The sequence below is a fragment of the Tursiops truncatus genome, chromosome 13 (assembly GCF_011762595.2).
Source record: "Tursiops truncatus isolate mTurTru1 chromosome 13, mTurTru1.mat.Y, whole genome shotgun sequence".
Taxonomy (NCBI): Eukaryota; Metazoa; Chordata; class Mammalia; order Artiodactyla; family Delphinidae; genus Tursiops; species Tursiops truncatus.
The window spans coordinates 7,007,289-7,035,198 of record NC_047046.1 but is presented as its reverse complement, the minus strand read 5'-3'; the positions used below and the strand labels follow the sequence as shown (position 1 = coordinate 7,035,198).

General features: G+C 45.4%; 1 protein-coding gene, 1 long non-coding RNA gene and 1 pseudogene across 2 annotated transcripts in view; 2 read left to right on the top strand and 1 right to left on the bottom strand.

The window, feature by feature from the left end:
• The window catches only part of LOC109552600 (uncharacterized), a 65,983-nt gene extending 38,514 nt beyond the window's left edge, over nt 1–27,469 (top strand). Inside the window, exon 5 of the long non-coding RNA XR_012325101.1 lies at nt 25,963–27,469. This is a non-coding gene — a long non-coding RNA (uncharacterized lncRNA). The remainder of the gene's footprint in view (nt 1–25,962) is intronic.
• Nucleotides 4,919–8,897, bottom strand: HCAR1 (hydroxycarboxylic acid receptor 1). Its single transcript, XM_073789992.1, has 2 exons — nt 8,753–8,897; nt 4,919–8,654 (listed from the first exon to the last, which is right to left on the bottom strand). Exon 2 carries the CDS (start codon nt 8,006–8,008, stop codon nt 7,001–7,003), a length of 1,008 nt encoding a protein of 335 aa, XP_073646093.1. The 5' UTR covers nt 8,009–8,654; nt 8,753–8,897; the 3' UTR covers nt 4,919–7,000.
• Nucleotides 21,431–23,663, top strand: LOC109552565 (ATP synthase F(0) complex subunit C2, mitochondrial-like; annotated as a pseudogene).
• Nucleotides 27,470–27,910: the final 441 nt, after the last annotated feature.

Here is a 27,910-nt window from a genome sequence, read left to right as displayed (position 1 = left end):
AAATAAATAAATAATAAATAAATTAAAAAAAAAAAAACTACAGTAATCAAGACAGTGTGGTTCTGGCGTAAGGATAGATATATAGATCAGTAGAGCAGGACTGAGAGTCCAGAAACAAACTCTTGCATTTATGGTCAGCTGATTTTATAACAAGGGTGCCAAAACAAATCCATGGGAGAAAGAATCATCTTTTCAATAAACGCTGCTAGATGACTGAATAGGCATAAGAATGAAGTGGGATCCTTTCCTTGAACCGTACACAAAAATGAACTCAGAATGGATTACAGACCTAAATGTCAGACATAAAATTCTTAGAAGAAAACCTGAGAGTAAGTCGTCATGACCTTGGCTCAGGCAAAGGCTTCCTAGGTACAACCCCAAACACACAAACAAGCGAAAAACCCGATAAATTGGACTTCACCACTTTAAAGGAGTAAAGGTTTTTGTTTTTGTTTCGTTTTTGAAAAAGGAGAAAAATGCTTATTAAACAAAGCAACCGAACAAGGGCCTGCTGGCAAGGGCACGGAAGAAGTATTTCTCATACACTGTCGGTGGGAGTCTAAGTTGGTTCAGCCTTTTTGTTGGGTGATTTGGTGGTATCGATCAAGGTTATAATAAAAGCTAATATAATAAGAACTAATACAAGATAATAATAAGGGTTAATAGAAATAGAGCTACTCCATTTGGGCACTAGTGTAGGTGCTTTATAAGCTAAACTTGTTTAGTGCTTAGAACATCCTTAAGGGATAGGTATTATTCTTTTACAGACAAGAAAAACAAAGCAGTGAGAGGTTAAGTAACTTGCGCGAGGTCACACAGCTAGTAAGGAAAGGAGATAGGATTTGAACCCACACAGTGTGGCTCCAGGGGCTATTCTCTCAGCCGCTGTGCACACTACCTCACTCAATATGCCTGTCCTTTGACTCAACAATTCCATGTCTAAGAATCTATCTTCTGAAACCTCTGGCACATTTACCCAAAGATATATCATTCAGAATAGGATGTTCACCATAGGATGGCAGCAATAGAGGAAAATTGGAAATAACTTTAAATGTCTGTTAAAAGGCCATTGGTTAAATAAACTACATGTGGTCCATTTATACAATGAAATATAATTAAAAACAAGGAGCTTAATCTCTGTTCTGATATAGGAAGATATTCCTGATAAGAGTACCTTGCAAAATTATCTATCTATCTATCTATCTATGTTGCTTTAGCAAAACTAAAGATTCATTAGTTTTGTGCAAGAGTGTATATAGCCCAAATGTTAAAAGTTATCACCTCGGGACTTCCCTGGTGGTCCAGTGGTTAAGACTCCGCACTTCCACTGCAGGGGGCAGGGGTTCAATCCCTGGTCTGGGAACAAAGATCCCTCCCTGCGTGCCACATGGGCATGGCCAAAAAAAAAAAAAAAAAAGTCATCACCTCTAGAAAATGAGATGGAGGAATGAAAGGAAGACTTACTGCTTACTTTACATACTTGTGTGTTCCTTGAGTTTTGAACAAAAACATGTATGCCTCTGTGATTAAATAAATGTAATTCCTGTTTAAAAAGAAAGGGGTCTGCAAGGCTATTCACAAATCTTCTATCAAGAAAGATTGTGAGCAGACCCTTCTCACCTGGGTGGATCTCAGGGCTTCACCTCTTACCAGGTTGTTGTAGCCCAGCCTGGACTTTTCGTTCCTGTCCCATTGATCTTCCTGCAGTTCCCAAACAATCTGTGTTCTCATTCTCTCTCCTCTCTAACTGGAACACCTTTCCCCACTGAGTCATCTTGATGCCAAAATCTTGACTCTCTGCACCTGACTCTACATCTGACTCTCTTGCACTCTCGGCACCGATGCCGAACAGAAATACAGAGACAGAGTTATGGAGGAGAAAGAAAGAGTGGCTTTATTTCTTTGCCAGGCAAAGAGGGAACACAGTAGGCTAGCGCCTCAAGAACTGTGCCCCCCTCCCTGGGGAATAGGGAGGGGTCTTATAGTCGGGGCTTATGGTCAGGGGTATGTGATAAGGATCAAGACAGTAACGGTCTTGCATTCTGCTTTATTCTGCAAAGTTTCAAAAGGGTGGGGTTGCTGACAAGATTAGGGTGTGTGCAGGATGTCAGGTGGTCTCCTAATCTTTTTATTTATTTTTATTTTTATTTTTGGCTGTCTTGGGTCTTTGTTGCTGTGCACAGGCTTTTCTCTAGTTGCGGCAAGCGGGGGCTACTCTTAGTTGCGGTTCGCTGGCTTCTCATTGGGTGGCTTCTCTTGTTGCAGAGCACGGGCTCTACGTGCGCGGGCTTCAGTAGTTGTGGCACTCAGGCTCAACAGTTGTGGCTCGCAGGTTCTAGAGCACAGGCTCAGTAGTGGTGGTGCACGGGCTTAGCTGCTCCGTGGCATGTGAGATCTTCCCAGACCAGGGCTCTAACCCATGTCCACTGCACTGGTAGCAGGATTCTTAACCACTGCGCCACCAGAGAAGCCCTTGGTCTCCTAAGCTTGATGAGTTTTTCTAGTCCCTTTAATCTTGCCTCAAGTGGTTTCCTGGCGGCTCCCCGCTTGATTAGCAAGTGTTCTAATCTGCCCTTTGGAACTCAGGGAAGGTCATGGAGGCTGGAGTCTTGCCTACAAGAAATGGGGGACAAAAAGGCCTCCACACCTGGGAGCCCTATAGGGTCCTGTTAGGTTTCAATCTGGTTGCCTCTTCTCCATCCTCCAGGACTAAGTTCACAAGTCACTTCCTGTGAGAAGCCTTCCCTCAGCCCCGAAGCCAGGATTAAGGGCCCCGGGTTCTCCTGTAAACCCTAAGTTTACCACTTTCACTGCAGTTGCCCTGAATGGTAAATTTACTTTTTCCTTGGTTTCTGAAATGGAACCCATGGGGTGAAGGGCTATGTTTTTTGTGTTTTTACTGTGCCCGGTACAGAGCTGGTGCCTAATAAATGTTCCTTGAAAGAGGGAATGAATGAATGAATGAATCTTTACAAGAAAGAAAATATTGACCCCCTTCTCACTGCAACTCTATCATCACTGGAAGCTGAGTATAGATTAAGCCCACATGTGAGCCCATCTATTCATTCTGCTCTAGCTCAACCTCTCTACACATAAAATGTATGGCCCCAGCTTCATGGATGAGTTCAAAGGGTCCTGTGTTTAGTTTAACGCCCTGCTGTCGCCATCTTGAAATTCTCAATTCTTTCTGAATGAGGGACCTTGCATTTTCACTTTGAACTGGGCCCTGCAAATTATCAATATTAGCTGATCCTGAAGCCATTTATGCACTCACTGGGATGATGGAGGCTTGAGTAATATTGGAAACCTCTGTGGATTCAAAGGCCCAGAAGGCAGCAGGCTGAGACTGTGCATTGCAGTGTGGCCACTTCCCCACCTTGCTAGGGAATAAATGGCTCAACCCCTTGTGCCCAGAGTTCCAGTCCCATCCAAGCAGCCCCTGCACACTGGTGACCTCAGACACCATCTTAACCATGTCGGTTGTCGGAAAGGGTAAGGAAGCCCATTCTGAGAATAGACCAGAACCTAAATGTTTATGTTGTCAGCACCAATAAAAGGTACCTCTTATTTTTTCCATACAGTTCCTGAACAATAATGGTCTACTATCCCTTCTCGCTTTTATGTGACTTTCCTGAAAGACCCTATAAGTCAGAGGACACAATATTTCTTTTAAATCGATGACATTTTCCTATTCCAGGTAGTTTAAACAAAGCTTTGTCAACAAAGCTATATGACTGTTCCTTACAATTCCGAACACTTCTTGATAACATTTGTTTCAACACATTCTATGCATTTTAAAAAAGAGAAGCAAAACCAGAGTCAAGACTGTGGTTGTGAAACAGTGCACCTCAGATTGGGACATGAACCCCTGTGCCGGGATCCAAACCTGGCCAAAACCCACAGTCTTCCAACTGAGATCACACACCTGGTTTCAGGACTTAATGAAGTTCAGGTTCTTGATGATGTCTCATCACAGAAAGAATTCAGTGAGAGACAAAGTGATGGGTAGGAAGTGGATTTATTTAGAGAGAAACACACTCAGCAGACAGAGTGTGAGCCATCTCAGAAGGTGAGAAAGTCAACGAGGTATGGGGTTGTCAGTTTTTATAGGGGTGGGTAATTTCATAGGCTAATGAGGGGAGGAGTATTCCAGCTATTTTGGGAAGGGGCAGGGATTTCCAGGAATTGGGCCACCGCCCGCTTTTTGATTCTTCTGGTCGGTCTTGGAACTGTCGTGGCACCTGTTGCTGTGTCATTTAGCTTGCTGATGTGTTACAGTGAGCGTGTCCTGAGGCTCAAGGTCTAGCGGAAGTTGACTTGCCCGCCATCTTGGACCCATTTGGTTCTAATCAGTTTATGTCATGTCCTTGGGCTATGTCATTCTTTCAAAGGTTGTGCCCTGCCCCCTTCCCTCTTGTTTCAGTTGGGGATTTGATTTTTGTTTTCGTTTATTTTTGCTGTTTTTTAGTGAGAACCTCAGCCTACTGTGTGCTTCTGGATTTTTTTGGATTTCTTTCCTTGGCGGGTAAAGTCTCATGAATCTTTTTTTTTTTATTAACATCTTTATTGGAGTATAATTGCTTTACAATGGTGTGTTAGTTTCTGCTTCATAACATAGTGAATCAGCTATACATATACATATATCCCCATATCTCCTCCCTCTTGCAGTCTCCCTCCCGCCCTCCCTATCCCACCCCTCTGGGTGGTCACAAAGCACAGAGCTGATCTCTTTGTGCTATGTGGTTGCTTCCCACTAGCTATCGATTTTACATTTGGTAGTATATGTAAGTCCATGCCACTCTCTCACTTTGTCCCAGCTTACCCTTCCCCCTCCCCATGTCCTCAAGTCCATTCTCTACATCTGCGTCTTTAGCCCCTCATGAATCTTTTAACACAGGATCACACACAGGACGCGGACTTTCTTTTGGAATCTGTTTTTATTAAGATGAAGCAACAAGGGGGCAGCCCAGGAAAGAATGAACTAAGAATGGAATTTAAAGCAGAAGTGTGGGGTTTTCACAGATTTCTATCAAGAGGATATATGGTTCTTTGATGCTGATAAGAATCCTTGCTTTCACTTCTCCCCTGGAAGCTAGGGAGCCAGGGAACTCAAGTAGTCACAACAGAGCAGCTACTTACGGGGCTCTGAACCCCGGGGGAAATTGCTTCTGTGCCTCAGTTTCTTTATATGTAGAGTGTGTTAACATAATACATCATAATATTATGCACTTACTGCCAGACACTGCGCTTAACGTTTTACATGCACTTATTCATTCATTCAGATATTTACTGAGCACCTACTATGTGCAGGCATGCCTCTAGGCTCTGGGTATATAATAGTAAACAAAGTCCCTGTGCTTCAGGATCCTACATTCAATGACCTTCTGATGTCAACGTTATTGTTACCCCTATTTGACAGATAAGGAAATTGAAACTAAACGTGGTTAGGTAAAATCTTCCCCCAGGGAATTCCCTAGTGGTCCCGTGGTTAGGTCTCCGAGCTTCCACTGCAGGGGGCACGGGTTTGATCTCTGGTCAGAGAACTAAGATTCCGCATGCCGCGGTGGTGCGGCCAAAGGAAAAAAATCTGTCCCGAGATCACACATTGTAAGCAGTTGAGCTGTGATTTAAGCTTTGTACAGCCCATCCCTGGGCTGTGCAGTGCCCCTGAAGAAGGAATTAATAGGAACAGCCTAGTGGGATGTTTCAAAGCTAAAGGATGAAAAACTGGTAAGGGCCTTAACTGCAGAGAGTCCCCTGGGAATTGGAGAAAGTGTAAATAAAGGAGCCGGGAACACTTTCACCACTTTGTGGCTTGAGAACGGAGCTAAGGTTGGCTTGGAATCTTTCCCCCTAATCTAGGGCAGGGGCAGCATGTCACTCATACAATCACCTACTTTTGAGGGTCCCATGGACATATTTGGGAAATTCATGTGTGTAAGGGATACTACCCTTTCCTCCCTTTCATGTTTGTATGGAATCCTACAATAAGAGGAAAACACTGGTGTTTGCAGAGAACAGGTCTAGAAACTATAATCATTGAAAGGGTGAACTTCGTTAACTTCTGTCTGCTTGCTACACACACGCCTCCCACCCCGCCACACACAAGTTGACTAAGGACCGTCCAGGTAAAAGGGACATTAACACAGTACCTGGCACAGAATATTAATTCAGGAAATACGTGGAAAATGAGTGATTGAATAATTCAAACTCATAGTCACATAACAAGCAGCCAAAGCAATTACGCCACATTCAGCACTTCCCAAAGGCTAACGGGATTTTTTCAAGCACTCAGCTCCCACTGGAAAATTCAGGGCAGGTAAACATATCCTTCAGTACTTTCTTTGAAATGCAAAGACTTGCAGATAAACGTGGAGCTCCAAGAAGGTGGGAGCAGACTGTTTGGCTGTCATTTTTCTTGGGTTCCTGAGAAGTCAGAAAAGTACAGAGGAGCCCCAGGAAGATGAAAATCATTGGGGTCGAGACTTCCCAGTCTAAAGGGCCTCACTCTGCCTGAAATAAAAATATTGACTTACACTAGTTTCTATTTTCCAAGACAAGTAAGAATTTAAGGTCAGAGGTTAGGCTATTAAATTCACTAACTCCCCCAGAGAGAGAACATGATGGGTTTAAACATTAGTACCTATTAACTCAGCCATTTAAAAATACACAAGAGCCAAACTCTTCCCAACCCACCACCCAACATACACACACACACACACACATACACACACACACACACACAAACACACACACACACGCCCCTGTCACTGGAATCAAATCATATAAATGCAACCGACTCACTTCTCAACTGGAACCTTCCAAAAAGACATAGTGATCTGAATTTCGTATCTAACAGAGTGAGGAGGATACAGCTAAGAAAGAATGGCATTTTCAAAGCTCTCCACCTCTCAGCATGAAGTATTTCTAAGTCGCCCATGGGTCTTCCTTGATTCTGTCCATCTGTCTGTTCTGGTACCATCCATCACATTTGGAGATCTCACTGCACGTCGGATTGGCTCTGGAAGCTATTTGCCACACCGATGCAACTCTTGCGACAAAGGTTTGAAATGGACATCTCTTCTGGCCTCTGGGAGTGTCCTAGCCGCTTAGGTCTCAAACTGTGGATTTTGAGCTTGGAGTAGAATTTGGGGAACGAGGGACTTGAAAAATAGTACACCAGGGGGTCCAGCATGCTGTTCACGTAGGTGAAGCTGAGGGTGACGTGGAGGGCTACGTGGACAGAGGGATCGCAGGCGCTGGTAGGCACTGTCCAGAGGAAATACAGTCTGGCTGACACGCTGGGCAGGTAGCAGGTGATGAACACAACCGCCACCACCATGATGAACCGGGTAGCCTTCTTCATCCGAGTCTGCCTGGCCAGGTGCTGCCTCCTCTTCAGACTCCAAATGATCTTGAAGGAGCAGAACAAGATGATGCTGAGGGGCAGGAAGAATTCCAGCTGGAACATGACGTCGTGCCAGCCGTTGGCCGACTCCATGATGAAGCTTTCACAAGTTGTGGTCTCCTCTTGCACACACAGATGGTTCTCCGTCAAAAGATACAGAGTCCCCAGGATGACCATGGTCCACAGGGCACAGATGATGCCAACTGCAGTCCGGTTGGAGATGGCATTCACCGTATGGTGGGGGTGGACCACTTTAAAATACCTGTCCACAGCCACCACCGTGAGAAAGACGATGCTCCCAGCCCTGTTCGTGGCCAGCATGAAGAGTGCCACCCGACAAGGGATGTCCTTAAAGACCCATTGCCTGTGTCTGCGGTAGTAGTCAGTCCGAAAGGGCAGGCAGATCATGAGAAGGAAGTCGGCCACAGCCAAGTTGAAAAGGTAAATAGTACTCGGCTTCCAGGTCTTCATGTGAAAGCAGAAACCACACAGGGCGATGCCGTTGCCCAGGGCGCCCAGCACAAAGGCCAGGATCAGCAGCGGCGGCATCACCTGGGAGATGGGGTCCCCCTGGATGAGGCAGCACGACCTGTTTTCCATGGTGGACAGAGGACCAGTGTTCTGTGTGTTGGGCTGTGGAGTTCCCCCCAAAACACAGATGCTTACCTGAATGCTCCAGCTGCTGCGTTTCCAACTTCTTCACCCTGGGACACAGGTACCACACGTGGGCATGGATGCAGCCACTCCACGGAGAACAGAAACTTCGGCCAGGAAATGGGAGACTCGAGGTAGGGGTTCCTTTCTCTGGAGCCCGGGTCACAAGCTGCCTGTCTCCCTGAGAGCCGAAGCATGTAGCACCCCAGGGCTTGGAAACGCGGGTCACTTCACACAGTTGTCGTTTCTGGGAAGCAGCTGGCAGGTCCGAGGAGATTCGTGCTGGAGAGGAGTCGTTGAGTCCTGTCCCAGAATGATTTTTATTTTCAGCCTCTCTCTTAGCTGGAGAATAAGCAAAGCTGCCCAGGAGGAGTGAAAAAACAGCTTATTTGTCCTCCCTCCCGGTGGAGAAACACAAACATTTCCTGGAGCCGTCCTGGGTCTCTGCCCGCGCTTTCCTCCCTAACCTTTGCCTGACTGCCGTCCTCTCCCTTATCCTGTGGGGCGCTCCCGGGCCGTGCCAGGGAGGGGAGGCTTAGCTCTGCATCTCCTCAGGGCCACTTCCTATGCCAGACTTCAAAATCAGAAGGATCTGCGGAGGAAAAAAATCCTTAATATAGCTCTTGCTGGCTGTTAGAAAAATTCTCTGAAGTGAGTCGCCATTCCTCTCTCCCACTTGCACCTTCCTACCCTTTGCATTCTTCCTTGGAGCCAAGTGACCAGTTGTACCACCACCAAGACCATGAAATGGGTCTGAAGCCACCTCTCACGTCCGTGTTCACGAAACAGCCTCTTTGGGAGCCAGGTCCTCCCTCTGCTGTCAGCAAAAGAAGATTTGGCTCTGAGCTTCCCAAATTCCGCCGCTCCAAAGAGCAGAGTGCCATGATCTGTATGGTTTTTTTGTTTGTTTTCTTTTTTGGCTGCACGGCATGTGGGATCTCAGCTCCCCAGCCAGGGATCAAACCCGTGCCCCCTGCGTTGGAAGCGCTGAGTATTAACCACTGGACGGCCAGGGAAGTCCCTATAAGTTTTAAATTTTAATTACGTGCTGAGCCCATTGGTGGGGGAGAATGAGAGTTGGGGCAGTTGGTCAAGGAGTTTATCTCAAAAACGATCATTAGTAAAATTAGTCTGCTCCCAAGACCAGAGTCTTTGCTAAACTTCCCTGTCCTTTGGCTTTAGAGATGATCTGTCTGTCCTTTCAGCTTTCAGTTTAGGAAAGGGTGAGGGGAGGGCGTGCACTGAGAGGAGGAATGTGCCTTCTTCCAGATGCTGGTGAAAGCTAAATTCTTCCCCCTGAATCCTGGACTCCAAGTCATCCCAACAACCTTCCCCTCTGTCCCCACCCTAGCACGGATCATTGTCGCCTCCCTCCTGTTGAAACAGTTGAGTCTCCTTGCTTCTAGTCTATTTTCTGTAATTCCTCTCTCACTCTACAGTGTGATTTTTTTCTAAAGCACAGATATGATCATATCTTTTTTTTTTTCCCTTAAAACCCTTCAGTCTGCCAAGGTGATAGCTGTGTGGCCTGTGAGCCGTATCTGGTTTGAGAACCAGTTTGACTTGACCCATATGTTTTAAAAACCTAGGACTGTCATATAAAAACCTGGATTTCCAGGGACTTCCCTGGAGGTCCAGGGGTTAAGACTCTGCGGTTCTGCTGCAAGGCGCCTGGGTTCGATCCCTGGTCGAGTAACTAAGATCTCATGTGCCACACAGCATGGCAGAAAAATAAAAAAATATATTTTTTAATTAAACAAAACAAAACAAAACAAAAACACACCGGGATTTCCAGCCTCTCTTGGAAACTGGAAGATCTGGTCACACTGGGCCAACCATTCCTGCCTGGTAACAGTTTGCTGAAGCTGAGAGTAGCTGCACGCTTGAGACAAGGCAAGAATCCCCATTTTGCCACAGTCCTCACCCCTCCCTGTTACGTGGTCAGCTTCACTCATCGAGATGCCTTGTCTCTGTGGGATTTTAAGTTTGTCACCTCTGCTCCAGGTTAAAGGTCAAGTTCCTTGGGTTGGTCTACAAGGCCCTTCACAGATGGGTCCCAAACTAATTTTCCAGTGTCATTCTCCTGTCACTTTCCTCCTCACACCCTACCTGTGAGTCTCCGAACTTGTTACAAATAAATGTATCCACCAAACAGCTACATTTAGCTCCCTCACCAATCCAAGAGGTCCTTGGAGATGAAGTCCATGTTCTTGACAGTAGGGGCCTAGAAGAAGGATCTGATGATTAACTCCTACTTTTACTGAGAGCACATATCCTCCACTTTCACTCTGTGGACCTTTGTGATTGTATAAGAAGATGCTAACTGATGGAGGGGAAACTACCGTAGGCTGGAATGCCCCAAAATGAAGCTGGGTGGGTGACCCTGAGTACTACCTCAATATGGTCAGGCTGGATTTTTCAACAAATGGAAAAGATTCTTCCTTCTGGGTCAGCAGATACCATCGAGATTCTTGTAAACACTAACACAAGGGTTTCCCTTTTCCCGAATGACTAACACTTGCCTTTTTTTTCCACATCCTTTCTGTTTTGTCGAATCACCTTCCACTCCCTCTCTCTTCCTCCCTCTAGAGTTAGCAGGGGATTGAGGAAGAAAAGATAGGTTTCTCTCTCTCTGAAAGTCTACTGCTGATAATAGGGGAGGCTGTGAATGTGGAGGGTTTGTGGGAAATCTCTGTGTCTTCCCCTCAATTTAGCTGTGAACTTAAAACTGCTCTAAAAAAAAGTCTTAAATTTTCTTTAAGCCAAATTTCATTACTGTTCTTATTTTTACTTCTAGCTATCAATCACAATGCCTGATATAAAATAGAGGCTTGGGACTTCCCTGGCGGTCCAGCGGTAAAGACTCCACGCTTCCACTGCAGGGGGCGCGGGTTCGATCCCTGGTTGGGGAACTAATATCCCACATGCCATGCAGCACGGCCATAAATTAATTAATTAATTAATTAAAAATAGAGGCTTTATTGATTAAAAAAAATGCTTACTCAATGAACCTCTGAGGTACGTTATCTAGATGCTTCAGGATCCCCAAAATGAGGAAGATGTTATCTGCTGTCTGGGGCTGAGTGTTTACTAGGAGAAATAAGACAAGTGCATAAATAACAAAAAAGGAAAAGCAAATTGAATAAGCGGTTTAAGGCAATATTTTCCACAATGTGGTAGACACGCCATAGATGATACGTGAGATGATTTTAGATGATGGAGAGTAATATCCACATGGACTTCGACTTTATAGCTATGACTTTAATATGTGTTCGAAAAAAATACAGCTGGTTTATTGGAGTTTTGTGAGTGGGGGGGATGAGGGAGAGTTGTTAAAATTTCTAGGGGCAGAAATAGAAGGAACAGACATTCCGGAAAATGAGCAGCATGGAAAAAGTAAGGTGGAGGGGGCATCTGAGGAACATTCGAGGAGTCTGGAATTTGGAGTCTATGTTGCAGAATCATAAGGAATAAAACAGGTCACGTTGAGTGGGGCTGTTTTGCAGAGGACCTTGAATTCAGTGGCAGGGGGAACCTTTTTTTTCTTCTTCTTTTTATACAGCAGGTTCTCATGGAGGAAACTTTTTTTTTTTTAACTTATTTAATTTATTTATTTTTGGCTGCGTTGGCTCTTTGTTGTTGCGTGCGGGCTTTTCTCTAGTTGCGGCGAGCAGGGGCTACTCTTCCTTGTGATGTGCGGGCTTCTCATTGCGGTGGCTTCTCTCGTTGCAGAGCACAGGCTCTAGGCACGTGAGCTTCAGTAGTTGTGTCACGCAGGCTCAGTAGTTGTGGCGCACGGGCTTAGTTGCTCCATGGCATGTGGGATCTTCCCGGACCAGGGTTCAAACCCGTGTCCCCTGCATTAGCAGGCGGACTCTTAACCACTGCGCCACCAGGGACGCCCTGGAGGAACCATTTTTGAGTGAGTGACGTTGTAGAGGATCGGAGGCAGGAGATGGAAAAGCAACAGGCTTTTAATATGTGTCCCCCTCCGCTTCTTCTGCCTACCCTGGAGCCCCAGTACTGCCCACTGCTGTCACCTGGGAATTCTGCAGGGTCAGAGCCCATGACTTCTCTTTCTAGTGTGTTCCATGGTGAGCCATAGGGGCAATGTTATCAAGGAGTGTGGTGTCCCAGATAACTGAAGCCCTTGAGAACCAACACTTTGAAAATAAAGCTCACATCAGACAAAGGGAACTGTTAGCACCACCCATCAAGTAGCTGAAGCCGTAGCTTGGTTCCCTCTTCCTTGCTGGCCACATCCCCATCTACAGATCGTACGCCCTAAATCTCTCTCCACACACACTACTACCACTTTTTCAAATATTTATTTATTTATTTAGGCTGTTGCAGCATGTGGACTCTTAGTTGCGGCATGCATGCGGGATCTCGTTCCCCGACCAGGGATCGAACCCCGGGCCCGCTGCATTGGGAGCCCAGAGGCTTACCCACTGGGCCACTGGGAAAGTCCCCACACTGCTACCACTTCGGCTGGTCCAAGTTTCTAGAGGAAACAACCACCTCCTGATTGGTCCTCCTGCCCCCTGTCGTGTTCCTCCTCCAACCCATCTCCTAGAACTCAAACCTGATGATGTCACCTGCCACCCACCAACCCAGCTGAATGCTCCCATGCTTCCCTGTTTTCCTTAGCAGGGAATTCAAGACACCATAGGAACTGGCCTCAATGTCCAACAGGAGACGTAGCAGTGTTTAGTGTCCGAAGGCTGTCTTATAGGGGCCGCTGGGGACACATTTCCCTTCCTTCCTAGTGCTAGATACCTCCCCTTTTGTCGGCTTCAGCAACTTCCACTAGAATTTTCTAAATATAATGATGGAAATGTTCTGTAATATACGTGTAGCTCTTGAGCACTTGAAATTGGGGCTAATGGGCACTGAATTTTCAATATTATTTAATTTTAATTAGTTTAAATTATAAAAGCTACATGTGGTTTGTGGCTACCATACAGGGAGCCCAGGGGATACCTCTTCCTCCAGCCCCCAAGCCTCCTGTGCTTCTCCCTCTCTAGTCTGGGTTAAACCTTTTCTCTGCCCCTATCTGCCACTCACACGCTGACCACGCAGGATTGTAACAGTTTACCTGTGTGTCTTCCCCCAGCCCCTTGTCTCCACGAAGCCTAGTGCTGGGTCTGATTCAGCTCTGCAAGCCCAGATGGTAGCCTGGCACCAAAGGGATGCACAAGAAGTATGTCTTGAGTAAACGTATGAACTAGTGGACGAATGACTCCCAACAGACCTCTGTAGTTTACTTATTCTCCTGGCTCTGAGGAGACACAGGAAGGGCAGGTTGAAAGGACCTGCGACCACACCTGCCAGGCTGATCTGGTATGAGCTTGGAGCTCTTGGACCCCGCCGGGCCACCTCCCCCGATGCTTTGTGAGATAACATGACACCGTACGTGACAGGGGCAGGCAGTGGACATTCCCTGCGGGACCGCCCGGCAGGTGGCAAGCGGGGGGAGTGTCTGTGTGACGGTGTGTTAGGAACGCACACTCCTCCCGGTGTGTCTCTTTCACTCCTGCACCTCGGCCACAATCATAACACTTCCAATGTCAGGTGTGTGGGATCTTTTTTTCCCCCACGCCACATGATTCTCTGTGACACCAACTGGGTGTCCTACAGTTTGATTCAATTCTGACACTAACCAGAGTTAGCCCAGACCTCACAGGTTAAAGGTTCGGTCCCATGAGACTGCCCCCCACTTTGGATGCTAATTGCAAGTTGTGGGTCCCCTAGATACCTACAACTTATGTCCGACATGGCTGCAATTCGAGGTTCCCATGACACCCCTCCTCAGATTCGAGCATATGCTAGAACAGCTCACAGAACTCAGGGAAACAGTTATGTTTACCAGTTTATTATATAATGAAGGATGTGATAAAGAGACAGAACAGCCAGGTGAAAGGTATGTAGGGTGAGGTTTGGAAGGGTTTTGAGTGCAGGAGCTTTTGTCCCCATGGGGCTGGGGACCTCCTGGTTCATGAATGTGTTCACCAACCCAGAAGCTCCCCAAACCTCATAGAACTGGGCTTTTTGTGGAGGCTTCGTCATGTAAGCACGGTCGCTCATTAACTCCATTTCCAGCCCCTCTCCTTTCTCTGGAGAACGGGGGCTAGGGCTAAAATTCCAAGCCTCTAATCATGGCTCGGTCTTCCTGGTAACCAGCCCCCATCCAACAGTCCATTAAGAGTCGCCTCACTTCCCTGACGGTCCAGTGGTCAGGACTCTGAGCTTCCACTGCTGGGGGCTTGGGTTCGATCCCTGGTCGGGGAACTAGATCCCACCACATGCTTTGAGGCATGGCAAAAAAAAAAAGTCACCTCATTAGAACACGAGACAATCCTATCACCCCGGAAATTCCAAGGGATTTAGGAGTTCTGTGTCGGGAACCAGGGGCAGAGACCAACATATATATTTCTTATTATGTCATAGGTAGAAATCCAGGGCCTCTGCTTCTCCAAAACGCCTTTCCCGATCAGAGACCTGGTATGTGACTGTGTTATCTTCCCGAGGCTGCTAGAACAAATTAGCACAAGCTTGGTGGCTTAAAGCAACAGAACTGTATTCTCTCACAGTTCTGGAAACTAGAACTCTGAAATGAAGGTGTCAGTAGCGCTGTGCTCCCTCCAGAAGCTCCAGGGAAGAGTTTGTTCCTTGCCTCTTCCAGCTTCTGGGGACTGTTGGCGGTCCTCGGCTTGTGGCTACATCACTCCAATCTCTGTTTCCATGGTCACATAGCCTTCTCCTCTGTGTACCTCTTCTATGGACACTTGTCATTGGATTTAGGGCCCAGATAATCCAGAATGGTCTCAGGATCACTAACTTAAATACTGCAAAGACTCTTTTTCCAAATAAGGTCATATTCACAGTTTTGGGGGGTTAGGATGTGGACATATCTTTTTTTTTGAGGGGTAACCACTCCATGCATTACAGTGACCTTCTCTTTTTCTTTTTTTTTTTTTTGACAGAGTCCTTTATTTATTTATTTATTTATTTACTTACTTACTTACTTACACTGAGCAGCCTGTGGGATCTTAGTTCCCCAACCAGGGATTGAACCCAGGCCCTCGGCAGTGGAAGCACGGAGTCCTAACCACTGGACCACCAGGAAGTCCCTACAGTGACCTCTTCAACGTCACTGTTTGAGTCTCAGAGTTCCTTTCTCTACCAAACTATTTCAAAATGCCCTCTCTGGAAGGGAGGAGGAACTACTGACTGAATTTATGGTGTAAATGATTTATCACATTTTTCGTTTTGTTTCCTGCTACAGCCCAGGAGAAAGCTAGGGGCCTGAACGTTAAGGAGAGAGCTGGGGATTGCTTCAGAGGGTGATCAGGAGAAAAGTTACCCTGACCTGACACAAGCTGACAAGGAAGTTCCTCACCATTTCAAAATGAGTCTTAAAAATTGCAAACAATGTATTTTTCCCCCCTAGGTATAAAGTGTAAGAAAAATTAAAAAGAGAGGGGGGAACTATAGATTCAAAGAGATTTAAGAGATATAGGGTGTTCCCTAGTGGTCCAGTGGTTAGAATTCTGTGCTTTCACTGCTGTGGCCCCGGGTTCGATCCCTGGTCAGGGAACTAAGACCCAGCATGCCGTGCAGCATGGCCAAAAAAAAAAAACTAGATATATTAACCAATTGTTTGTACTCTCAACTCTAACTGTTAAAAAGTATGAGACATTAGGGGAAATCTGAACAAGGACTGGCTAATTAAGGATAGATAGTAAGGGATTCTTGCTAATTATCGTAGGTGTGATAACGGGGTATTTTTGTTATGTTTAAAGAAAGAGTCCTTATCTTTTGGAAATAAATACTGAAATATGTGTAGATGAAATTACATGGTATTCGGGATGTGATTCAAAGGAGTCCAACAGGGGCTTCCCTGGTGGTGCAGTGATTGAGAGTCTGCCTGCCAATGCAAGGGACATGGGTTCGTGTCCCGGTCCGGGAAGATCCCACATGCCGCGGAGTGGCTAGGCCAGTGAGCCATGGCCGCTGAGCCTGCGTGTCCGGAGCCTGTGCTCAGCAACGGGAGAGGCCACAACAGTGAGAAGCCCGCGTACCTCTCCAACAGGAGAGGGGAAGAGAAATAGAAAAACAGAGGTTATGAGTTTTTGATTGTTGTGGCTGGATTATGGGAACAGGGATATTCATTGTCCTATTCTCCCTGTGTTTGTATATATTTTCCATTATAAAAAGTTAAATAAAGTTGAAAGCAACTTAAATCTTTATTGGTGGGGAATGAGATAAATTATGGTGTCTCCATTCAATAAAATTCTGTGTAGTTATTAAAAAGAATAGTAGCATTCACTTGTACAACACTACCTTTGGATCAGGCCCCCACCAAAACACAAAAAATGCACTGGAGTTTGTGTTGAATAATCCCATTTTTGGAAGCTAAAAAAATAATGTATACACTGTTGTGCATCGCTAGGTGGAAACGTAAAATGGCTCAGCCGCTGTGGAAAACAGTTTGGCAGCTCCTCAAAAAGTTAAACATAGAATTGCCATAGGACCCAGCAATTCCACTCCCAGGTATATACCCAAAAGAATTGAAGATAGGACTCAAGCAAATACTTGTACACAAATGCTCAGAGCAGCACTAGTCACCATAGCAAAGGTGGTGTGATTGTTTATGTGTCATCACGGCTGGGCCACGGTGCCCAGATATATGTGGTCAAACATTATGCTGGATGTTTTTCTGAAGGTGTCTATTGGAAGAGATTAACATTTTTTTAACATCTTTATTGGAGTATAATTGCTTTACAATGGGGTGTTAGTTTTTTGCTTTATAACAAAGTGAATCAGCTATACATATACATATATCCCCATATCGCCTTCCTCTTGCGTCTCCCTCCCACCCCTCCAGGTGGTCACAGAGCACTGAGCTGATCTCCCTGTGCTGTGCGGCTGCTTCCCACTAGCTAGCTAGTTTACACTGAGATTAACATTTAAATTGGTGGACTTTGAGTAAAGCAGAGTGCCCTCTATAATGTGGGTGGGCCTCTTCCTGTAAGCTGAAAGCTTTACTAGAACGAAGACTGACCTCCCCCAAGCAAGAAGGAATTCTGCCTGCAGATGACTTTTGGACTTGACCTCAACATTGGCTCTTCCCTGGGTCTCCAGCCTGCCAGTCTACCCTGCCGACTTACCAGTCTTCATGGTTGCATAAGCCAATTCCTTAAAATTAATCTCTCTCTGTATATATATATACACCCTATTGGCTCTGTTTCTCTGAAGAACCCTGAATAATACAGGTAGAAACGATTCAAGTGCTCATCAACACATGAACAGATAAACAAACTGTGGTATCAACACACAGTGAAGTATTATTATTCCATCATAAAAAGGAATGAAGTTCTGATTCATGTTACAGAGTCCATGAACCTCAAAAACATTCTAAGTGAAAGAAGCCAGACATAAGAGGTAATGTATTATTCCATTTATATGAAACATTCAGAATATATAAATCATAGAGACAGAAAGTGGATTAGTATTTTCCAAAGACTGGAGATAGGGGAGAATAGGCAATGACTGCTTAATGGGTACAGGGTTTGTTTTGGGGGTGAAAAAATGTTGGAACTAGATAGAAGTGGTGTTTGAACAACAATGTATTATGCCACTGAATTGTACTTTTTTTTTGGCCACGCTGTGTGGTATGGGGGATCTTAGTTCCCTGACCAGGTATCGAACCCGTGTCCCTTGCAGTGGAAGTGTGGAGTCTTCACCACTGGACCGCCATGGAATCCCTGAATTGTACACTTTAAATGGTTACTTTATGTGAACTGCAACTCAGTAAAAAACATGTATATGCATTTTAGAAATCTGGAAGATAAGAATATGTGCTGTGGAGTTAGGCTGCCTGGGTTTAAAGTTAATTCTTTCACTTATTGGCTGCAAGATCTTTAGGCAAGCTAATTTCCTCTTTAAGTTTCAATTTCCTCACGTGTCAAATGGAAATGATATTACCCATGTTATTCTAATATGAAGGCAAAATTGTAATAGGGAAGAACTTCTGCATTCTATTACAAGTTAATCACTAAAGGGATTTTGCCTATAAATTTAAATTATGCATAATGGCCCATCTCTGGGAACCCTGCCTCCTATGTAATGAGCGTTAAGCTAAAATACATTGGTTTAAGATGTAGAGAACAAAGATATGGACGCCAAGGGGGGAAATTGGCGGGGTGCGGGGGGGGGGAGCGCGGGGTGGTGGTGGTTGTGGTGGTGGTATGAACTGGGAGATTGGGATTGACATATATCCGTTAATATGTATAAAATGGTTAACTAATAAGAAAAAAATAAAATAAAGTAAAATACATTGGTTTAGCTCACAGGAAACCTCCTGACCAGGCTCACCTATGAATGGCTGCAGGAAGAAAGAAATTAACACATCCCCTCCCAAGTCTGACCGGAACCAGGACTTTACTCCCTCCGCTTTTAGTATAAAAGAAGCATGAATTCTAACTCAGGGAAGATGGTTCCTTGGGACTCTAGTCCACCATCTTCTCGGTCTGCTGGCTTTCCAAATAAAGTCGCTATTCTCTGCCCCAACAATTCATCTCTCAATTTATTGGCCTGTTGTGCAGTGAGCAGTACGAGCTTGAACTGAGTAACAAAAATGAGTTAATCTATGTAAAGTGCTTAGAGCAGTATACAACATAGAGTAAATGCTATATATGTTTTAGTTAATATTCCTATTAATATCATTATATGTACCAAATTGTTAATAGCACTCTGGAGATGGGGAAAATTTGGTTTTTTACTGTACACACTATGAATGTTTTGTAATATTTTTGTAATAAAAGAGAGATACACTTAAATGTATTGTAATATAACTCTCAGAATGTCAGGGGGCTGGGACTTCCCTGGTGGTACAATGGTTAAGACTCCAAGTTCCCAATGCAGGGGGCCCAGGTTCGATCCCTGGTCAGGGAACTAGATCCTACATGCATGCTGCAACTAAGGAGCCTGCCTGCTGCAAATAAGACCCGCTGCAACCAAATAAATAAATATTAAAAAAAAAAAAGAATGTCAGGGAGCTTTGCGCCCCTTATACGAGGGCTAAACAAAGACGGGTTTCACTGTAAACCTGACCAAGTTCCTGCCCCATAATGATCAAATTGTATCATCTTTGTAAATTAATCCTCCTCTATATTGAATATTTATGGGCCTCTTGTGGCAGAACTTGTGTCCCTTGTTAGTCCTGTGTTGCAGGAAGGGCAGGAAGGGCAAATGACCTTATGAAACATCAAACTTTTTGGAGAAGCAGAACAGGTTGCTTTTCATTAACCTCTGTCATGTCTGCTCCTTCCCTATCATCTCAGTCCCCCCATCCTTCTTCCTTTGAGCAGGGCTTCTGGGATCAAGAGCTTGGATGATGGGGTAGTTCTATGCTGTTTGGGTCTTCCCAGCATCTACGTGCCCTCCTTTTGGCATTGGCACCTGGATTTCCTTTGCTGACTGATCCATCCCCGAGGTTTGACCATCTCTGAGGTTTGGGAGGATCTGGCTCTAGGAATGGACATCTGGCAGATCAGATCGTTTCATCCCTGTGGCCACTGTGACTGGGTCAGGTGGGCACAGGACTCAAGGGACTGATGACTCCATTTGGGTTGCTCTAACAAAATACCATGGACTGGGTGGCTTATAAACAACAGGTTATTTCTGTGATTATTTCTCACAGTTCTGGAGGCTGGGACATCCAAGATCAAGGTGCCAAGCAGAATCACTAGTGAGTGGCCACTTCCTGTCGTCTGCTCTCTGCGTCCTCACCTGGCGGAAGGGAAGGGAGCTCTCCGGAGTCTCTTTTGTTTTATTTTATCTGAGGCATCAGTGGTTTAATGGATGGGGGAGCTTACATGTCTGAAGCAAGTTCCCAGAGCGATGCCCCACCACGTGCAGCACATGGCAGGCAGGACTTGGTGGCAGTCTTCACTCTCAAGGGGAAGGGGAGATGACAAATTATAGGGGAATTGACGTCAGGTGGGCTCATTTGCTACCAGGGAAACCAGTGGAGGGGTACGCCCTTCACTGCCCCTTTGATAAGCTGTCACTATCTGGGACCTGGGGCAAGTACCGAGGGAAGGTCAGTCATGTGAGTAGGCTGTAGGTGAAGCAGGCCCTTGTCGGGGTCTCTTTTATAAGGGCACTAATCCCATCATGAAGGCACCACGTTCATGACCTAATCAGCTTCCAAGGGCCCCACCTCTTAGTACTATCATATTGGGAGTTAGGATTTCAACGTACAGTTTTGGGGGGACACAAACATTTGATCTATGGCAGATACCAACCTGAGTTGTTTGCTAGAACCACTGGAAAAGATAGTCTTTCTTCTGGGATTGCTAAACTAGCAGTAAATTTGGGAAGTATTTGGAGAGTATGACAAAAGCGTAGGGAAGAAGACAAAACATGAAAAGAGATAGTTTCTTTTTTAAAGACTTTTTTTTTTTTTTAATTTTTGGCCCCGCTGCCCAGCATGTGGGGTCATAGTTTCCCGACCAGGGTTCGAACCTGTGCCCCCTGAATTGGAAGTGCAGAGTCCTAATCACTGGACTGCCAGGGAAGTCCCCTAAAAAACTTTTAAATCTGAAATAATTTCAAACTTACAGAAAAGCTACAAGAATAGTACAAAGTAACTCCCCTAGGTGTACCCAGAATTATCAAGCATAAGCACTTTTCACTTTTGCTTTATAATTTTCTGAGAGAAGTAGATTTAAAAAAAAATTGTATTGAAGTATAGTTGATTTACAATGTCATGTTAATTTCTGCTGTACAGCAAAGTGACTCAGTTATACATACATATATTATTTTTCATATTATTTTCCATTCTGGTTTATCACAGGATATTGAGTATTGTTCCCTGTGCTATAGAGTAGGACCTTGTTGTTTATCCATCCTGTATATGCTAGTTTGCATCTGCTAATCCCAGGCTCCCAATCCTTTGAGAGATATAGATTCTTTTTTTTTTTTAAATATATTTATTTATTTATTTATTTATGGCTGTGTTGGGTGTTTGTTGCTGCATGCAGGCTTTTCTCTAGTTGCGGTGAGCGGGGGCTACTCTTCGTTGCGGTGCCTGGGCTTCTCATTGTGGTGGATTCTCTTGTTGCGGAGCATGGGCTCTAGGTGCGCAGGCTTCAGTAGTTGTGGCACGTGGGCTCAGTAGCTGTGGCTCGCGGGCTCTAAAGCGCAGGCTCAGTAGCTACTCTGCGGCATGTGGGATCTTCTTGGGCCAGGGCTCGAACCCGTGTCCCCTGCACTGGCTGGCGGATTCTTAACCACTGCGCCACCAGGGAAGCCCCTGAGAGAGGTAGATTCTTGAGTATGTTATTTTATCTCTAGAATCCAGCTATTCCTGAAACTGGAATCCAATCCTGGATTCTTAAAATTTTTTCATTAAAAAAAATTTTTTTTTTCTCTAGCTCTCTGTCTCTCTGCACTGGGAGCAGCTCTCCTGCCACAGCGCTTCATCCCCTGAAAATGTACATTTGCACGTTTGTCTCCACCTCCTTCTAGGTCAGGAGAACCTCTAAGCTACTGAGCCCGTCGCTGTCTGCAGTGGTGCTGAAATGAACAGAGACGCTGACAGATGAGAGCCTCAGCAGCTTGGCAGCCCCATGTCCCCTGACGTTGCTTACTCTTAGCAGCAGCTTCCAAAACAGTGCCCCCCAGCTTTCTTTTTTAACTTTTTATTTTATGTTGGAGCATAGTTGATTAACAATGTTGTGTTAGTTTCAGGTGTATGGCAAAGTGATTCTGTTATTCTTTTTTTTTTTTGCAAAGATGGTACAAGAATCCCCATTTACTCTTTTATTTATTTTGAGTTTTGGCTGCACAGCACGGCACGTGGGATCTCAATTCCCTGACCAGGGATTGAACCCGTGCCCCCTACGGTGGAAGCACAGAGTCTTAACCACTGGACCGCCAGAGAAATCCCCGATTCAGTTATACATATACATTGCAGTGCCATTTCAAGGGACATCAACACAGCAGCCAAGTTTGTTGGACCTGAGGCTGTCACAGTAGGTGGCTGGCTCTGGGGCTGGAATCAGGACTGTGTTTGGGAGCCTCATCATTGGTTATGCCAGGAGCTCTTCTCAGAAGCAACAGCTCTTCTACACCATTCTGGCCTTTGCCCTCTCAGAGGCGATGGGGACCTTTTGCCTGATGTGGCCTTTCTCATCCTCTTTACCTTGTGAAGGAGCTGTCTCCACCTCTTATAGTTCTTTCTCCTGTGTTTCTCTGCCCTGTATGTTCCTTTTCCTATACCTCCCCAGGCAGCCTAGGGAAATTGGTTGGCTCAGGGTTTGACAGACAAATAGAGAACACAGAGAAAAGACAAATACTGTATTAATTTAAAAATATGTTTTTTTTCTAAACCAGTTTAAACATCAAAGATCCAAGCGAAAGTTACCATCTTGCCCTTGAGAAAATAATTCTCAAAGGCTATCCATCCTTCAAGAGAGAAAGGTGACAAATACAAGCTCTCTTTTCAGAAAAGAATAAATGTTTTCAATTTAGACCAGAGCTAACAGATGAAAAATGTATTAGTTTTGAAGATAGTTCATGTAGCTTGGGAATACACTGAGCCCAGTTCACTGGTCAGTCCTCGTCCATGTGTGTCTCGATCCACTGGTATGTTGAAATCAGTTTCTATTTCTTATTTATTTACTTTTTTTGGCCACACCACATGACTTGTGGGATCTTAGTTCCCCGACCAGGGATTGAACCCGTGCCCCCTGCAGTGAAAGTGAGGAGTCCTAACCACTGGACCACCAGGGAATTCCCTGAATTCAGTTTCATGTATGGCGTGTGTCTGGTCATTTATTGCTAATATGGAAGTATTAGAGTTTATAGTTTTATTTACTTAAGCAGATGAGACAGATTGAAGGTTAGTCCTATGTTTCTCTTTGGACTGGGCCTTGTCCTAAGAGCTCCAAAATGCCTTCTTGAGGGGGAACGAAAGGAATCAAACAACAGCCCATTTAATCTACCATAGTCCATGGCCACCTACCTTATGTGTGTATTGTAATTAGTTGTGAAAATCACAAATTATTATAATGATTTACATCCTTGCGGTCATTTGGAGATGTCATCAAAATGTAGATTTGTTTATGAGATTGTGCTCTGCAAGGGCATAAAATCATTGGGTATATCACAGTGGGGGGAAAATGTTAGGAAACGTTGGGTAGAATAGGTCTTAACAAACCCCTGTAAGGGCTGCACTAGCCCTAACCCTATGTGTCCATCAGAACTAATTTGAAAATGACACTCCAGTTCAAACCGGCCTGAGCAAAAATGGGAATGTGTTGACTTTTATCCAGAAAAGTTGAGGGTTAAGGCTGACCTCAGATGTGGCTGGAATCAGGGGTCAAACATTCTCTCTCTCTCCAATCTGCTCTCCATATTGACTTTATTCCCAAACCACAGTGGGGTGGGACTTCCCTGGTGGTCCAGTGGTTAAGACGCTGTGCTCCCAACGCAGGGGGCCTGGGTTCGATCCATGACCAGGGAACTAAGACCCGATGCAGCCAAATAAAAAAATAAGTAAACAAACAAAAAACAAACAAACAAAAAACCCCACATGGTGGCAAGATCGCTGCCGGCAGCTCTAGTGTGAATCCTCTGAGACTCAAGTCCAGTGGGAAAGAGAGAGCCTCTTTTCTAGAAGCTCCTTCAAAAGTGTGCTGGGATTCACTCTGATTGATCTACCCTTGAATCAATTAATCGCTGTTACCAGCAGGGCACCATGTGCTGATTGCCTTAGACCTGGGTCACAGGCTCCACCTCTGAATGGGGGGGTTGTGACGGTTCGACCGACCACATGGGTTGAGTGTGGGGAGGAGATGAACACTTCCAAGACAAGATGGACCTTTTACAGAGAGGAGATGCTAGAAAGACAGTCAACAAATACCCACTCTGCCCCAAGTGACCATCTTGAAAATGCCCAGAAAGAACCAGATGAAAGAAAATGTCTGGCTAAGGTCCAAGCCAGCCCCAAGAGTGGAAAAATAAAACCCATGATTTCCTGAGAAAATAGATGATGTCATGACAAAGCATCAGGTGTGGTAAGAAGTCACTTCGCATTCAGGGAGCCCAGGGCAAACGCTTTCATTCTCTTTGACAGAAGTCTTCTCGAGGCAGGAGATAGATGGGCCCCAGGTTAGATATTTACAACTGGCCTCCCGCTTACTTTTCATGAGGCAGAAAAAAGTGGGCTTCAGGCCCGAGTTCGCCCGTGCGTCTGACATTCCGTGTGTACTTTGCTTTTCCAATAAACTTCTTACTTTTCTCTTTCCCTTCTGCCTCCTTGCCTGAATTCATTCTTGACAAGGCAGGCAAGAACTAGGGATCCAGGTCCTAGCTGCTGGCCCCTGTGGTCTAGTGGTTAGGACCCCCGGCCCAGGAACTAAGATCTTGCTTCCAGCTACTGCTCGCTGTTGCTTGATGCAAGCTGCTACTTACTGCTGTGTGCGCCAAAATCATTCTCAGAAAGTGAGTGACAACATGCTCCTTCCTCTGTTCTTCATGTGAATGACAGGTCTCACATCACTTCCCCATTGTCTCTCAGCCAGGTCTCAACCTTTGTCTCCTTCCTTCACACATGCTTTGCTTGACCATGGGTTCCCCCCTTGTGTTAAAGGAAATGATACCAACCAGGGTTCTTGGCCTTCCCCAATCAATAGAAATTGATCAGAGGCCACACAAGAAATTCAGCCAAGTTTTTACTGGGGCTCCTGCAGCAGGGGGAAGCGGGAACAATGAACAGTTTCCCTTGTTTGCTCACTCCCCGAGTGGGAGATGAGCTTGTTTCTTATATGGGGTGAGGGTAGGGGTGTGTCCAGGGGTCTGGCTGGAGGGGTGACTGAGGTTTTTTGCCCACCCCTTAGGTGGTGCTGAGGGCAGGGGGCATGTGCAGTGCCCTGCTTTGGCTCCCGGACACCCTGTTTCTGCTCCCAGCTCTTCAGAAGTGGCAGTTGGGATTTTTTTGGGTCTTTTTGTATCTTTTGTCCAGAATTTGCCCCAACTGTGCATACACGCAGTTATTTTTTAGTCCCTTATAGTTTCTTCTTTTTTTTTTTTAATGAGCACATTTTTTTAGAGAGCTTGTTTTATTTTAAAAAATTTATTATTTATTTATTTGGCTGCATTGGGTCTAAGTTGCTGTGTGCATACTTTCTCTAGTTGTGGCGAGCGGGGGCTACTCTTTGTGGCGGTGCGTGGGCTTCTCATTGCGGTGGCTTCTCTTGTCGTGGAGCACGGGCTCTAGTTGCTCCACGGCATGTGGGATCTTCCCAGACCAGGGCTCGAGCCCATGTCCCCTGCATTGGCAGGTGGATTCTTAACCACTGCACCACCAGGGAAGTCACTCCCTTATAGTTTCTTCCGTATTTTGTTGCTGGAGGAGAGGTTTGTCCAGGTGCAAGCACTGCAGCACTGCAGCAAAGAGTCCCAGGTCCCAGGCCTGTCTCCGAAATACCTGGCTTCCTGATAGTATCATTTAGGAATGCATTGTGTAGTATTGATATAATAGAAAACCCTAGTGTATTAGTTTAAACAGTCTGGGGGTGGGGGGGGCGGGGGTAGGGATGGAGAGTGTTTGTCTTTCACAATAGGAAGCTCTGGAAGGAGGACAGTTAAGAGCTGATATGGTCAGTCAACAATGCTCTCCAGAACACAGGCTATATATGTTTCTAGTCCAAGGTTCTTAGCATACGCACCTGCATTCTCAGGCTTGCAACATGGCTTATGTCATGTTTCAGTTGGAAAGAAGACAGAAAAGTCAAGGGTTTTTTTTTTTTTTTCTTTTGTTTTAAAATGAGGCCTTGCCTTTTTATTTGAGAAGTGTTAAGTGATTTTTTTTTCTTTTTAAATAGGGAATTTCCTGGCAGTCCAGCGGTCAGGACTTGCACTTTCATTGGGGGCCTGGATACAATCCCTGGTTGGGGAGCTAAGATCCTGTAAGCTGCGCGGCGTGGAAAAAAAAAAAAAAAAAAGCATGACTCTAATCCAATTATAAATAAACATGTGTCAAAGGCTTTATTTCACTTCTTAATTAATAAGGGAATTAGTAGATGTGAAAACCAATTCAAAGGAGAATTTTAAAAAGCATACACACAGGGCCTTCCCTGGTGGCGCAGTGGTTGAGAGTCCGCCTGCCGATGCAGGGGACATGGGTTCGTGCCCCGGTCCGGGAAGATCCCACGTGCCGCGGAGCGGCTGGGCCCGTGAGCCAAGGCCGCTGAGCCTGCGCGTCCGGAGCCTGTGCTCCGCAACGCGAGAGGCCACAACAGTGAGAGGTCCGCGTACCGCAAAAAAAAACAAACAAACAAATAAACCCCCACACATAGGCAGTCATATACACATACATAAGCAATCAGAAATGTTGAAATGGGGACTTCCCTGGTGGTGCAGTGGTTAAGAATCCACCTGCCAATGCAGGGGACATGGGTTCATAGTCCTGGTCCGGGAAGATCCCATATGCAGTGGAGTAACTAAGACCGTGCACCACAACTACTGAGCGCTCTAGAGGCCGTGAGCCTAGAGCCCGTGCTCTGCAACAAGAGAAGCCACCACAATGAGAAGAAGCCTGCGCATCGCAACGAAGACCCAACACAGCCACAAATAAATAAATTTTAAAAAAGAAAAAAAGAAATGCTGAAATGAATTTACAAATAGATGGAAAACTAGTCAACAGAGAAATAATCAATTACAGCTCCACCAGACACAAGTTATTTGCATCTCTATGGACAAGAGCAAACTGCATTACTATTGGTTTTCTACAACTTACAAAATTGTAAAATAGCTCAAAGACAATGAAAGATAACACTAAACAGAATGATAAATAGGACACCCAGTATTCTTTTTTGTCCATTTAAAAATCTTTCACAATGTTTCCCTAGAGAAGGGATGCCCTATCTCAGCATCCACCTACAGCTCATTGATCAAAACTGCATCACGTAGCCTCCTTCACTGCATGCGAGGTTGGGAAATCAAGTATCTTTAGCTGGACACACTGCTATCTCAAGCAAAACAGGATTCTGTTAGTAAGGAAGTCTGCCTCACCTATACACCCACTTGATGTGTTAAGGGCGCTAGTTTTTTTGGCTGCGTTGGGTTTTTGTTGCTGTGCGCAAGCTTTCTCTAGTTACGGTGAGCGGGTGCTACTCTTTGTTGCAGTGCGCGGGCTTCTCATCGCGGTGGCTTCTCTTGTCGCAGAGCGCAGGCTCTAAGCGCGCGGGCTTCAGTAGTTGTGGCGCGTGGGCTCTAGAGCACAGGCTCAGTAGTTGTGGCACACTGGCTTAGTTGCTCTGCGGCATGTGAGAACTTCCCGGACCAGGGCTCGAACCTGTGTCCCCTGCATTGGCAGGCGGATTCTTAACCACTGCGCCACCAGGGAAGTCCCTAGGGCAGTAGATTTTAAACTAATTTTTAGCACATGTATGAGGATGGCTGGAGTAAACATCTGTTGGTTTTGATACTTCAGCATCATTCCCTCTTCTGGTTATAGTGCCTCAAATTTCCTTTGGAATGTACCCCGTCTCCACTCTCCAAACCCAGCTCCAAAAATGGACACTTAACTCAGGGCTTGTCTAGTTATGGTGATTGATTTAGGAATGGACACGATTGGAAACAAGCCAATCAGATTCAACTTTTGGACTTTCATTGGAACAAAACTGTAACTTACTCTAGAAAAATAGTAATACTTAAGCCTGAAAGGTCTTTAGTCAATTTCCTGACAGTCCTAGGTCCTCAACTGGATTCCTGTATTCTTTGCAATAATTCCACTGCCTCTCGGGTTCTGTGGCTTCCTGATGAGAAACA

Bases quoted from the DNA above. Each gene is read 5' to 3' on its own strand.
- HCAR1 (XM_073789992.1), bottom strand. From the start codon at position 8,008: ATGGAAAACAGGTCGTGCTGCCTCATCCAGGGGGACCCCATCTCCCAG.